This window comes from Scylla paramamosain, chromosome 7 (genome assembly GCF_035594125.1).
Source record: "Scylla paramamosain isolate STU-SP2022 chromosome 7, ASM3559412v1, whole genome shotgun sequence".
NCBI classification, from domain to species: domain Eukaryota; kingdom Metazoa; phylum Arthropoda; class Malacostraca; order Decapoda; family Portunidae; genus Scylla; species Scylla paramamosain.
Window position 1 is genome coordinate 5,087,501 of NC_087157.1, and position 15,000 is coordinate 5,102,500.

Consider the following 15,000-nt stretch of genomic DNA (forward strand, 5'->3'; position numbering starts at 1 on the left):
CACGCGTGTCCTCATTCACTGCCTCTCACATTTGTTCTTTTCTTCCTCCCTCACACCTCTGTCCTCTTTCCCTGCCTGTCTCCCTCACGCCTCCCTCTCTCACGCCCTCTCCGCCTCCCCCACACATTCATTCACCCTCCTCCCGTCCCGCTGACATTCATGCTTCCTCCTCCCGCTTCCCTCAGGCTAACATTTGACCTGTCACGACTTTTATTCATTCCACGATAATTTCCAGTTGACCTTTGCAAAACCACGAGGAGCCGCCCACGCCTGGGAGGGGAACGGGGAGAGAGAGAGAGAGAGAGAGAGAGAGAGAGAGAGAGAGAGAGAGAGAGAGAGAGAGAGAGAGAGAGAGAGAGAGAGAGAGAGAGAGAGAGAGAGAGAGAGAGAGAGAGAGAGAATGCTAAAGCCATCATGAATAAACCAGCAAAATTAAATTAATACAATAAATTTCATAGTTTCACGAGCACTGTTTTTCTTTTTGTTTTTCTTCATGTTAATATCAACTCGTCCGGGGGGGGGAGGGGGAAGTGTGAGGCTGGGGATGTGGTGATGTGGGGGATGTGGGGTATAAACACATGAACAAACGCACGTGAAATCCTAATGTCAGTCAAGGTACACGCGTGCTGGACGAGAGATAGAAAATAAATAAAATGCATATAAAAAAAAAAAACATAAGAAAAAAAAACATAAGAACAAAAAGAGACACACACGCACATAAAATTGAAATAAAATGTATGAATCTGCAGTCATTTTTTTTTTTAACCTTCCCCGGGATTTTCTGTTACCGGGAAATAAAAATACAAACATCGACACAAAATTTTCAAGTAGAAACACAGGAGAGAAAAATAAGGAGACAGGATGTTCATTTTTCACTTTTTTTTTGTATATATATATAATATCTATCCCTCTCTTTCGCTATTACATTTTTTTTCTCTCTCACTCTCTCTCTCTCTCTCTCTCTCTCTCTCTCTCTCTCTCTCTCTCTCTCTACTGGGACAGGCCTGAAATTAAAGCCAGGACATAAAATGGAACAAAATAATTACGACAAGCGACATAAAAACTTGCCTATTTATTGAATTCGATACGTTCAAGTGAGGCATGTGTGTGTGTGTGTGTGTGTGTGTGTGTGTGTGTGTGTGTGTGTGTGTGTGTGTGTGTGTGTGTGTGTGTGTGTGTGTGTGTGTGTGTGTGTGTGTGTTCTTCTTTATATTCGTCCACCGTCCATATATTTTCTAGCAAGGGACGAGAGAGAGAGAGAGAGAGAGAGAGAGAGAGAGAGAGAGAGAGAGAGAGAGAGAGAGAGAGAGAGAGAGAGAGAGAGAGAGAGAGAGAGAGAGAGAGAGAGAGAGAGAGAGAGAGAGAGATGAAGGGCAGGGAGTGGAGAGGAAGGGAAGTCAATATAGAGATAGATGAACAGGAGGAGGAGGAGGAGGAGGAGGAGGAGGAGGAGGAGGAGGAGGAGAAGCCGGAAATGAAGGAAAGAGACACAAAAATAAGGGGAAACATTTGTATTTAAGGAAGGGCCGACCTATACGACACCGAAGGTCGCTCCCGGCATGTTGATGAGGCCACAGGAGGAGGAGCAGGAGGAGGAGGAGGAGGAGGAGGAGGAGGAGGAGGAGGAGGAGGAGGAGGAGGAGGAGGAGATCGTTAGATGACGACCATGAAAATGAAAATTAAGAAGAAGAAGAAGAAGAAGAAAGAAGAGGAGGAGGAGGAGGAGGAGGAGGAGGAGGAGGAGGAGGAGATCGTTAGATGACAACCATGAAAATGAAAATTAAGAAGAAGAAGAAGAAGAAAAGAAGAAAAAAAGAAGAGGAGGAGGAGGAAGAGGGAAAAAAGATGGTTAGCTGACTATAGGAAAACGAAAACCAGGAGGATTAGAACGAAAAAAAGAGAGAGAGAGAGAGAGAGAGAGAGAGAGAGAGAGAGAGAGAGAGAGAGAGAGAGAGAGAGAGAGAGAGAGAGAGAGAGAGAGAGAGAGACAGCAAAACTAATTCTCTGCGTCCTTACCTCAGCGATGAGCGGCGTGAGGCTCGTGACAGTGCCGATCGTCCAGGTCACGTTGGGGTGCGGTCTGCTCCCCGCCACCACGCAGGCTATCTCGAACTCCCGCCCTACCCTCAGCCACTTGGGCGGGGCCTCTATCCTCGTCACCAGTGGGCGTACTGCGGGAGAAGAGGGGAAGTGAGGGAGAGTATTAGAGGGGTTAGGTAAATGTGGAGGGAGAGAAGGGATTGGGTAGAAGGAAAGGGAAGGGGTTGGATGGAGGTAAAGGAAGAGGAGGGATGTTAGATAGAGGGAAGGGGAAAGAGGAGGAGGGATTAGAAAGAGGGACGGTGGGGGGAGGAAGAGGGGTTAGGTAGAGGGAAAGGAAAGGGAGGGCTTTGGTAGAGGGTAAGGGAAGGGAGACGTAAGGTAGAGGGAAAGGGGAAGGGAAGGGGTTGGGTGGAAGGAGAGAGAGGAGGGATTGGGTAGAGAGAGGGGGGAAGGTGAGGGGTTGGGTGGAGGGAAAGGGGGAAAGGGAAGGGAAAGGTTTATTACAGTCTTGATTTTTTCCTGTGTCGGTAAGATGGTTAAAAAAAAAAAATGCCTGACTCCCCATCGATGTCACCTATTGTCCTCCTCCCCCGACACAGGTGTAATTACAGGGAGGGCTGGAGTCTGACTGTGCACCTCTCTCTCTCTCTCTCTCTCTCTCTCTCTCTCTCTCTCTCTCTCTCTCTCTCTCTCTCTCTCTCTCTCTCTGACACATGAAACTATTCACTCACAATGATTCATACTTCCGGTTCAAAGAGAGGGATTAATTAATTTTTATCCACGTCCAGCCGGTGAAGAAGGAAACAGGAGCTTAGATTTCCGCCAGCGTTATGGGGAAGGGAAGATGCACTATGGGTTTCAATTATTACTGGAAGGCTGTGACGTCCAAGGATAGCTAGACGGTTTCCAAGGCAACTGTGAAGCCTCCCCTTTGCTTGAAGGTCAGTTGGTGTTGTCGCGGAGGTGAAATCCTTCGTCTTCGTCAACTTAATTCCCAGATGATGATGTTTAATGCTCGTGCCGCCGCCGCTTTGGGCTTCAACAGGCGGATACAGCGGCTTAGAGCACGATCTGTTCTTTACCTGACCTGCTCATTACATCAGAAAGTCTCTGGGATTGAAGACGCAGTTTGTTGGCGGTGATTCTGGGGGAAAGGAAGCCCGGCTCAAGCTAGACAGACATCACACTAATAGAAACTAAGTATGTCTTCTGTATACCTACAATTACTGTGATCTGTCATAATTGTGTAAACCTAATTGTGTCTTGATCTTGTTCCAGCTGACGGCGTCCCTATGCACCCGACGCTGCCGCCTGCACAGTTTTTCTTCGACAATACCGCGCAGACGCCTGTATTTCTATTCCTTCTGTATTTCTATTCCTTCCCAGCGCATTTCGTCACGTCTCTTCATAAATAAGCCAGGAACACGAGCGAAAAGGGGCGCCTCGTCAGGGTAGAGAGCTCTGCCTACGGCGCACGAAGTTCAGTGTGCCAGCGAAGAAAAAACAGTGAGGAAAAATTCAGAGCGCTAACCATAGAAGTGCCGGGAACAGCCCGTTTCTTTTTACTTAATGCTAGAGGCAGAGAAAGGGTGTAGAGGACTGTTTTATTCAGTGTGTACAGTACTGCCGAGGGGGGCAAGCACGGGAGGAGGATGACAACGACGAGGAGGTAAAGGGGAAGGAGCAGAACGCATAGAAAAAGGAGGGCGAGGAAGAGGAGAGGCTGTGAAGGACTAGGAGATGGATGAGGACAGGTATGTAAAAGAGAAACACAGGGAGAAGTATAAGAGGAAAGGAACAAAATAGGTGGGAAAGAATGTGCTTAGGTAGAAGCTCCCTCTCCGCATGCGACGCAGGGAGGAGGAGGAGGAGGAGGAGGAGGAGGAGGAGGAGGAGGAGGAGGAGGAGGAGGAGGAGGAGGAGGAGGAGGAGGAGGAGGAGGAAAAGAAGGAGAATAACAGCAACAACAGCAACACAACAAACAGATAAACAAAGAAAAAGAAGAGGAAGTGAACGACGAAGAAGGTGGGAAGAGGGAAAAAGAGGAAAAGAAGAGGAGAATACGTAGAATAAGAGATACCCCCAAGACACTTTCGCCAGCGGGTCTTCTTTCACGGCAACACTTCCTCCTTCCCTCCCCTCCTTCCTTCCTTACTTCCTTCCTTCCTTCCTTCCATCCTTAGTAGCCCCGAGCTAGCGGGCGAGCGAGAGAGCGAGCGCCGTGTTTACCTCCTCGAGCCTAGATAACGCCCCGTCCAGACATATTAAGCGGAATTTTCACCTCCAACGGTTAGCACGGAAGAAAGTTTTGACCCAGCGAGGAACGACGCGGCCAAACTTTCCGAGTCAACATAGAGCCAACATTCTGCCCGCCCATTAGAACTAAAATTTCAACCATTTGCCTGAGCCGAGCGTCCTTCCCGAGCGGCGGAGCTTGCAGTGCCGCTGCTGGTGTGTGTTATCCCAGCCGGGGCGTGGCGGAGCGGGGAGGCGGTAGGTGTGGGAGGGGCTGTGGGAGGAGGAGGAGGATGTGCATGGAAATCCGTGATACAGGACATTTATTTCGCATTTCTCCTTCGCGTTTCCCTGTTGACTTAACCTTCATTCCGTGTATTTTCCTTCCTCGCGCGCAAGAATCCTGATTTCACGGCGACAGCTATTATTATTATTATTACCACGGTGACCTTTATCGTCACGGCTAATTCCTCGTGATACTTTATCCCAAGCAAGGACTTATATACGGTTTTAAACATGTCCCGCGCTTGGCTGGCGGCTGAACATTATTGCTGATTTAATTCCCCCGCTCATACCTGACATTTGTAACCTTTTAACATATAATTTAACCGGAATCTGATGGCAGTTGTGTTCCATTTTACGTGGGACCATTTATACATTCATATTTTAATCCTGGAGAGAGAGAGAGAGAGAGAGAGAGAGAGAGAGAGAGAGAGAGAGAGAGAGAGAGAGAGAGAGAGAGAGAGAGAGAGAGAGAGAGAGAGAGAGCCAGCCAGCCACACTTCTACCTTACGATAGAATTGTGTTTTCCACTACCTGGGCCGGCTTTGATCTGTCCGGGCAGCTTGTGTGAGCCTTTGAGTTGCAGCCCTGGACATTCATTATGCATCCCCAAGGACAACGCAGCCCTGCAAAGCCCACCGCGGACAGCCCGACCCAATGCGCGCGTGTGGGTGTGTCTGAGTACATTTTCTAATATTACCCGTTCACTTTTTTTCACTGGGGTTCTCTCTCTCTTTTTTTTTTCTTTTTTAGCTCATTCACTAGCAACATACGACCCAGTGACCACATCCTCAAAGGTATCGACGCCTCATTGCAGTCTATTGTTAATTGGATCTAGTGGAGGTTATTTGGTTTTATTTCAAGAGTGTTTTCATGATTATAGTGACAGTTTAACCCTTTCTATACTAGGACACCTGTTTAATTACATCCCAGATGCCATTAGGTGATTTCATTAATCACAGAATGATACTTTTTTTCAGCAGTTAACAAATTAAAAGTCATCCAGTTTTTTGTTCACTGCAATTATGTCTATTACGACTGAGTGATTTTACAAAGTCTGATAATTACATAAAGACAGACTTAATAAGAATTCAACAAATTCAATGAAAAAAAAACACTAATAAAAACTTTACGAGTGATTTCTGTGGTCATGAAAATAATTACGAGACCAGGAAGCGTTTCAAAATATGGGGTGTGGTTTGTGAGGACGGAAGTGAGAGGCGAAGCAGAAAAGAGTGAAAGAGTGAGGTGTTAAAATGTTTTTTCTCCCCATGACGAAAGTCCGCAGCGATGTACAGCTGACACTCCTTCTTTAATGGATGTCTGGCCTAAGCTGACACTACCCTAGTAGGTCTAGGTGACGCACAACACTCACAGGCAAACTCTCTCTCTCTCTCTCTCTCTCTCTCTCTCTCTCTCTCTCTCTCTCTCTCTCTCTCTCTCTCTCTCTCTCTCTCTCTCTTGATCTTATTAATGTGACGCAATATCATTCACTCCCTCAATAAATCAATCAGCCAATCTCTCTCTCTCTCTCTCTCTCTCTCTCTCTCTCTCTCTCTCTCTCTCTCTCTCTCTCTCTCTCTCTCTCCGGTAAAAACACTCAAAACACTCACGGTTCATTTTCACGGTGACGGAGGCTCTGGCGGGGGCGGTGACGTTGTTGTTGGAGGCGACGCAGGTGAGCTTGGCGTTGTGGTAGTCCCGCGTGAGCTGCAGGATGCTCAGCCGGTTGATGGTGAGCGCCGGAGACCGAGACTCTGCTGTCGAGTCCAAGACCTGCAGAAGTTAAAGAAAATGGAACTGAAAACTACGCGAACCTTTTACCTCCAATATATTCAACGTATTTCGCTACCGTTTCTTGTTTTGCTGGTGCGTTAGTGTATAAAGCTTTCTGTGCATTTGTTTGTTTCTTTTTTTTTTCTATTTTTATTTTTAGGATGGCTGGGTACATGGTAAGTTATAAGGCAAGGTATTGTGAGGGAGGACTGAAGCGTTATTGTATTCAACAGATGGATTATACAACAGCTTTGGTTATCATTGTTTAAGTGTGTGTGTGTGTGTGTGTGTGTGTGTGTGTGTGTGTGTGTGTGTGTGTGTGTGTGTGTGTGTGTGTGTGTGTGTGTGTGTGTGTGTGTGTGTGTGTCCATTTCCTTTCCATGTTTTCCTTCTCTTCCTGAATGGTTTTCTATATCCTCTCGCCAACTCTGCCTTCCCTGCATCACCTAATCTACGTTCATTGTCGGGAATTCACGGGACTAAGCTTCCTGGACTCGTTCTCAGTCTCTTTCTCAATAAACGTCCTCATCAAGATCCTCAAACCCCACTTTGAAAACTAATTCTTAGGCATGAATAGCCGTCGCCAATGTCTTTTTTTTTTTTTCGTTCTCCAAAAACTCTCCCCTTCCAAGCTCCAATCTGGAAATTCTCGAAATTCCAGCACCTCGCTTCCATCCCGCCTTATCTGCCTGCCTCAGACGCGTGCCAGGAGGGAGCAATGTGCAATAGCTCAGCGGTAATGCAATCAAACAATTTACCACGAGAAAAGGGAAAGAAAGAAAACACGTCGGTCTTATGGCCAACGCGCTGCTCCTCAGTGTAATCCCGCTAGTCGGCGGCGACGGGCTCGATGACTGAGATTATGGCTAAACAAGCTTATTTTTACCACATAAAGTGAGGCCTTGGGAGGCGAGTGTTGGCAAAGGCTTTAGCGGCGCTGCTCGTGGCGGCGGCCAGGAGATAACACGGACCGTGGAACTTTTGAGGCATTAAACTAACTTTAGTAACTATTAGGCTTTGGTTTTTATCGCTATAAGGATAATGAGGGGAATAACACTGCCTTAAGTATCACCAGGAGGATAAAAGTGAACGACAAGCTCCTTTGTCGCGGTGGAAAGGGAAAAGATTACATTACAAGAAGAAAGTCATGTACACAGTCAGTTTCAGCCCCAGGCCCCTCACCAATCACCAGCCACGCCCCGAACAACCCATCCCCGGGCGACTCACCTCCCCATCCCGCTTCCAGACGACAGTGGGAGGAGGGACGCCGCCGGCCACACTGCAGGTGATCTCCAGGGAAGTACCCTCTTGCAGGGGCCCCAGCACACCGTCTGTCGCCCTCTGCCCCCCGGCCTTCAGGATGGGAGCGTCTGGCGGCACCACCACGTGAAGGCTGAGGTGTGTGCGCCGCGACGTGGCTGACGGAGGACAGAGAGAGGCGGTGTAGCAAGAGTGGTAAACGTGGGAAGGCTCACTACGCAATTACTTACACTCAACTGATGCTTTATGTATGTCATTTGGCTTTTGTGCTGTCCTATTATTAACTCACAGAGGCAGGCATGCAAATAACATTCTCTCTCTCTCTCTCTCTCTCTCTCTCTCTCTCTCTCTCTCTCTCTCTCTCTCTCTCTCTCTCTCTCTCTCACCTATCCGGAAGTCCACCCTGCAGGTATAGTTGGCCTGGTCAGTGCTCCTCACGGGTTTGATGTGCAGCGCCGGCTGGTGACCTGGCCGGAAGTTGACGCGGCCCTGCAGCAAATGACTCTTGACCAGGTGGCGCTCCTCGGAGGCCTGCAGGCGCCCCGGCCGGTTGTCGTAACTGTGGTGGAAGAGAGAGAGGCATTTAGTGAGAGTGAGGAAGTGCTTTTTTTTTTTTTTTTGTACTCTTTATTTTACTTAGAAGCAAGATCAATAAGAAGGTTCTCTTGATTTTTTTTGTTGCTACTTTTAAAATGTGTTTGTGTTTTTGTTTGTTTGTTTGTTTGTTTGTTTGTTTGTTTGTGTGTGTGTGTGTGTGTGTGTGTGTGTGTGTGTGTGTGTGTGTGTGTGTGTGTGTGTGTGTGTGTGTGTGTGTGTGTGTGTGTGTGTGTGTGTGTGTGTGTGTGTGTGTGTGTGTGTGTGTGTGTGTGTGTGTAGATAGATGAATAGATATATTGATAGATAAATTCATAAACAGCTAGATAGACAGGTATATAGACAGACAGACAGATTGACTGACTGACTGACCGTTGAAACTATCCGCCATTTATGAGACCAGTCACTGCGATTTCAAAAGTCACACCAGTCACTAAAGATGCAAATCGTGTAAAAGAAAATTGAGGCGTCATATTTTTGCAAACACTTCCTGAAAACACTGCACAGAACAAGTGGCTAATCCTGTCCTGGCAGCGGAACTGTTCTATAAAACACGCGGCGCTGCATGGAGGGGAGGGTCACAGTTTGAGATTTGGAAAAATATTATATGGGAAGGCTTAAAGTGTTTCAAATGATCGTAGCTACAATTATTATTATTTGTATATGTAGCTAGAAATTAAAGGAATATGCATCTTACAATAAAGCTGAAGTAGCAACAGATACACCAGGTTACACAAGCCTCCACATCAGTCTGGACACACAAATTCTTCATCCACCATTGTGGCTTCACGACCCGAGAGAAGAGAACAGCGGGACCGAGACACATCGGGGGTTCCAATCTTCCAGGCCAGCATCGCACCGCCATGGTAACGCTGACATGCTGGACACGGATGTAAGAGAACGAGACGCACGCAAATAATGAATCATGACAACAACAGTAACCCGTGTTGGAGGAAGTATTTGCCCAGAGGCGCAACCGCGGGATTTCAGTGCCAGATAAGGCGATATTTCCTAAAGGGGCGCCGCCTGTTTTTCAGTCCACAGCTCTATAACAGTTCCCTACCATGGTGAAAGGTTACCTTGACTCTCTGCACACTGAAATGACAACACTACACCTGTGGTGGTTACTGTAACTGGAAACTAAATAAACTATTTCACAATGCTGCACTGAATCCACAGTTAGTTGTGTGTCACAATACACGGCAAACATTTCTATTTTACCTGTTTACTTATAAAATTATTTTGTTATTCTTTATTGCAGCTTCATCGATTGGTTACTGTAGCAATATAGTAATAAACGATGATTTATGATGATAATGTCAATGGAAACAGCATTTTTAAGAATAGTAAATAATTATAGTAGCAACAGCAATAATGAATATGATCATAATTACTATTACACTACAACTGCTGCCTATCATATTACTACCACCACAACCACCACAACCAAGCATCACCCTCTCCATCACCGTCAGCATCATCAGTCGCCACACCTACCAATGCCCCAACACTTCCCTGCCTGGCGCCACTGCACATCCAATGGCAGCAAACATTGATCACCGGCACATTTTTACCTAACAGTCAAAGCAGCTCTTCTTTGAATCACAGCGGGACATTGACAATGCACATAATACATCCCTGAAGGTCCCGCGGGTCTTCTCATTAGCACACCAATCTGCACAGCGGTACAAAGGAGCTGAAAGAAGGCGAGGCAGGTGGAGAGGACAGCAGTGTTTCCTTCCCTCGCCCTACTCAATGGAGCTAACAATGAAAGGTGTGACTCAGTTCATGAAGGAAATCAAAGGTGCAGCATCAGGCACTGTCAGATTAACTTGATCAGTGTCCTCCAGGTATTCATTAAGTAAATCTCCACCGCTTGGATGGATAAAGATGATAAAAATCAGTCAGTATGAAGCTCCAATTTTTTTATTTTTTTTTGTAAGAAATTATACACAGTTTTCCTTCTTATTAGCTTTCCTCTTAGTATTAACGATAAAGTGATATTTTTTAGTGGTAAATTTCTAGTGACGAAAAGCCACTGATTAAAAAAAATATTCGGTTTTAATTATGTTTTTAGACGAAATACAGCAATCTACTAAATAAATTAAGCATCATTATCCAAACTATTAACAATAACATTCAGAGTTTTTACAATATCATATTTTCGGGTGAGGAGCAAAGACGGGGCGAGGCTTAGCGAGAGTCTGGATTGCCAGCCTGGCCCCGGTGAATGAAAGGGAGAGATTAAGCAAGGAAAGGGGCTTACACCAGCCCTGGGATAGAGAGGGGCTGGAATTAAAAGAAAAAAATAATGCGATTGTCTTGTGTATGAGAGAGAGAGAGAGAGAGAGAGAGAGAGAGAGAGAGAGAGAGAGAGAGAGAGAGAGAGAGAGAGAGAGAGAGAGAGAGAGAGAGTATACCTTCCCTGCCTTGGTAATGAAAATTCAGCTGTGTGTGTGTGTGTGTGTGTGTGTGTGTGTGTGTGTGTGTGTGTGTGTGTGTGTGTGTGTGTGTGTGTGTGTGTGTGTGTGTGTGTGTGTGTGTGTGTGTGTGTGTGTGTGTGTGTGTGTGTGTGTGTGTGTGTGTGTGTGTGTGTGTGTGTGTGTGTGTGTGTGTGTGTGTGTGTGTGTGTGTGTGTGTGTGTGTGTGTGTGTGTGTGTGTGTGTGTGTGTGTGTGTGTGTCCGTCCGTCAGACCAGCAGCCCCTCGGTCGGTCCTGCATCAAACACGTCCCTTCAATCCAGGAGAGAAAAATGGTCCTCTATAATCAAGGGTGAAGGATGTGCTCACGTGCAGAGTAGCTGGAACACACACACACACGCACACACACACACACACACACACACACACACACACACACACACACACACACACGTACGTACACTTCTAGTTCTTCGTGTGAGTAAGACATAACTTCACATGATAATCAAAGTCAAAATATTCAAGGTCGTCTCACTACCGGGGGAAAAAAAAGAAAGAAAGAAAACGGGTGAAGTATGATTATAACCTTCCTTTCTGAGATTTGGGGAGAGAAAATGCAAATTGAAATACGTGGATGACTGGTGATGGTGTAAGACAAAGGCTGGGTCTCTCTCTCTCTCTCTCTCTCTCTCTCTCTCTCTCTCTCTCTCTCTCTCTCTCTCTCTCTCCTTTGCGTGACAGAATCCAATAATGAGCCCATAACACTGAGCCATCAATCTTCATTAGTCCGCCCTTATTGTTCGGAAGTTGCTTGACCTGACCTTATACTCACTCATTCACATACCTCTCCCTCTCACTCTCACTCCCCTTCCTCCCTCTCTCTCTCTCTCTCCACAAAGCTGCTCCTATTACTCCTAGCCCATATGATTCATTTAACTGCATATGCATTTGGGTTCCCTTTATCATTCCATCCCTTATATTTCCCGCTGCCGTTCATTACTCAGATCCACACTTAATGCTGCCGAGAGAGAGAGAGAGAGAGAGAGAGAGAGAGAGAGAGAGAGAGAGAGAGAGAGAGAGAGAGAGAGAGAGAGAGAGAGAGAGAGAGAGAGAGAGAGAGAGAGAGAGAGAGAGAGAGAGAGAGAGAGAGTGTGTGTTGAATGCCCATACAAGTGATTGATGTTAATGTGCCATGGTGTGCTGGTTTGTTTATGTTTATCTTCTCCAGTGCCATCCATTGTAATATTTTTGGTGCGTTTAATTGTGGACCAGAATAGCGATGTCGTATTCTGGGACGAAGTGTATCAGGTAAAAAAAAAAAAAAAAAAATAGAGAGTGTCTGGTAATTATCTCATTCGATCTCATCCTGGTTCTTTTTTGAGTGCTCGGGCAGGTCTTGATATAAAGCAGTTCATTAGTCCATATATATTAACCCTTTTACTGCTATTTCACACGTTTCCTTAATCACAGTCTAAAGGTTTATCTATTGCTTTTTTCTACAGTTCATTAGTCCATATATATTAACCCTTTTACTGCTATTTCACACGTTTCCTTAATCACAGACTAGTTTAAAGGTTTATCCATTGCTTTTTTTACAGCCACCTCTGGGCATAACACTGGCTAGGTACTGGATGATCTACCTTTTTCATCCCATTTCTTCCTTGCAGATGCTGTAAAGGATCCTGTACATTGCCTTTAGTGTTGTGAATTGTTCCATATCACAGAGAAAGAGTTAAATGCCATCTGCCTTACGTACAGGCAGGGAATTTACTGTACTCTGTGGGGCAACTGTAGTACATGAAGGGTATAATCTGGCCTTGTCTGGGTAGAGATTTGAAATGGATAAAAATGTTCCTCTCTCTCTCTCTCTCTCTCTCTCTCTCTCTCTCTCTCTCTCTCTCTCTCTCTCTCTCTCTGGCACACACACACACACACACACACACACACACACACACACACACACAACCATTACCAAGGATTACCCCCACTTAAGGCAGACGGTTTGTTCAAGAGCTCCGCCGACGAAGCAAACGTGAAAATAACTTTAAACCGGCGGAATAGCACGATGAGGAGGAGGAGGAGGAGGAGGAGGAGGAGGAGGAGGAGGAGGAGGAGGAAGGATGGGGCTTCAGAAAAAGTAGGAGGAGCAGCAGAAGGTGGAAACGGAACGACTATACCAGCGGATTAGCGTCAGTGGTAATGGGCGGCGGTCGAGGCTGACATGCCGCCCTGTGCTAATTCGGAAGGTGTAGGAAATGCAGCGATTAAACCAAGGAGGCGAGGCGAGGCGAGGCGAGGCGGGCGAGGCTACGACAACTGCCCACAGGAGAAAGAACGAAGGAAGGAAGGAAGGAGGGAAGGAAATGAAGGGAAGGAAGGAAGGAAGAAAAGAAGGAAGGAAGGAAGGAAGGAAGGAAATAACGAAGAAAGGAAGTAAAAAGGGAAGGAGGGAACGAACGAACGAAAAAAACGAACTAAGACAGGAAGGAAAGGAAAGGAAAGGAAGGAAGGAAGAAGGGATATATAATTAACGCTTAAACTTAGCAGGCGAAACTATTCATAAGGATGAGCAACATTTGTGCTTATAAGGAAGACGAGGAGGGAGAGGAAGAAGAGAAAGAGAGGGAGAAGGAAGGCAAGAAGGAACGGATGCAGAGAGGTAACGAGAGGCCGAGAAAGGTAATGGGAGGTAAAGAGAAATAAAGGGGAGGAGGTGAGGGGAGAAGAATATAGGCAAATGGAGGCATGGAGAAGTAATATGAAACAGGAGGGGAAAAGCAAGGGAAATAATTGGGGATGAAGGGAACCCCGGAAATATTTTCTTGCGTGTCAGAGAGAGAGAGAGAGAGAGAGAGAGAGAGAGAGAGAGAGAGAGAGAGAGAGAGAGAGAGAGAGAGAGAGAGAGAGAGAGAGAGAGAGAGAGAGAGAGAGAGAGAGAGAGAGAGAGAGAGAGAGAGAGAGAGAGAGAGAGAGAGAGAGAGAGAGAGGATTAACTAACATTTCATAATAGTCCCATTGGATCATGAACATACAAGGTTACATGTACAAGGAATTAATGGAATTTAACAACGAGTCATGCTAAAAAAATAGATCTATCAGCGCCCAAATATCTATCAATAATCCCCGTCCTTTGAGCAGGTCACAATTAATTGCTTCTGATCCCCCACAAATTGAATGATAAACGCGACGTGCAAAGCTTGTGAAAACAGTCCAGCCAAACACGAATACACATGTACAAACTCATTAGGGAATAAAAATAAGGTGAGGAAAAATGATAATGCATGTAAGGGTGTTGTAATTGTGTGGTGCAGGAGAGAAAGAACGTAAAGTAAGCATTACCCTGGTTAAGTTTATCTTTTTATATAGGTATGTGCTGTGTTCCCTTTCCTGCTTCTGTCATTGTAGGGGACATTATTAGGGAGACATAAAAAAACATGGTGGAAAAAAAAAATATGCTGCAGGTAAAGGATAATTAATGTAACAGTGTGGTTTAGGTGAGGAAAACAATGTAAAGTAAGCCTCATCTGCATTGTCTATTTTCTGTAGTCGTGTTCTGTTTTCAGTGTCAGTCTCTCTAATTACAGAACACTGAAAAATAAAATTATAACTCCATGTAACTGTGTGGTGTTGGAGGCTGGGAGGAGTTAAGCAATTAATTAAGTAGTATTTGGTATATTAGTGGTGATTTAAACTCTTTTTTAAGTAGGTTAGATGTTTCCTGATTCAGTTTCTCTCATTAAGCAGTATTAATATGGAAAGCAATTTCAATATTTTTAAGGAAAGGAAATGCAGTGTGTGGCGTATAAATGGAAGAGGAGACTAAGCATTACCTTATTTAATATTCCTGTTTTCATTTCTCGATTCTTTTAAGTTAAATGTTTCTGTTTCAGTTCCTTTTATTATACAAAACTAACAGGAAATGAGACGGTTGGTACACGGAAAGAGAGAGAGAGAGAGAGAGAGAGAGAGAGAGAGAGAGAGAGAGAGAGAGAGAGAGAGAGAGAGAGAGAGAGAGAGAGAGAGAGAGAGAGAGAGAGAGAGAGAGAGAGAGAGAGAGAGAATGTGGTTGGTATCTGGTATAACATTCCCGATCTCATTTAAAGTTTAGTTTCTTGAAAAGTTTATTCTGATTTTTTTTTCGTTTCTCTAAGTGCACAGTACCAGCGTGTTTAAAACTTTTACTACACTGAATGGGAAATAATATGTGATGCTGCAGAACCGAGAAGAAAGTAACCACTGCCGCTGGTGTAATATTCCTGGTTCAGTTTGTAGATTCCCGTACTTTTCTCATTTCTCTTCCAATTTGCAGCATTACACAACACTAACATGATGGAACTTTTCAGTCATGAATAGAAAATAATATTGTGTGGTGTAGGTGAGAAACATCGAG

At 45.4% G+C, this 15,000-nt stretch overlaps 1 protein-coding gene across 18 annotated transcripts in view; it reads right to left on the minus strand.

Moving 5' to 3' along the window:
- LOC135101945 (nephrin-like) overlaps positions 1-15,000 on the minus strand; it is a 529,348-nt gene that overhangs the window by 149,319 nt on the left and 365,029 nt on the right. For all 18 annotated transcript variants that reach the window (XM_064006385.1, XM_064006371.1, XM_064006370.1 and 15 more), the window contains 4 exons: positions 7,983-8,155; positions 7,564-7,754; positions 6,174-6,336; positions 2,017-2,171 (listed from right to left, as the gene is read on the minus strand). In XM_064006385.1, the coding sequence (XP_063862455.1) occupies positions 2,017-2,171; positions 6,174-6,336; positions 7,564-7,754; positions 7,983-8,155 (682 nt within the window). The remainder of the gene's footprint in view (positions 1-2,016; positions 2,172-6,173; positions 6,337-7,563; positions 7,755-7,982; positions 8,156-15,000) is intronic.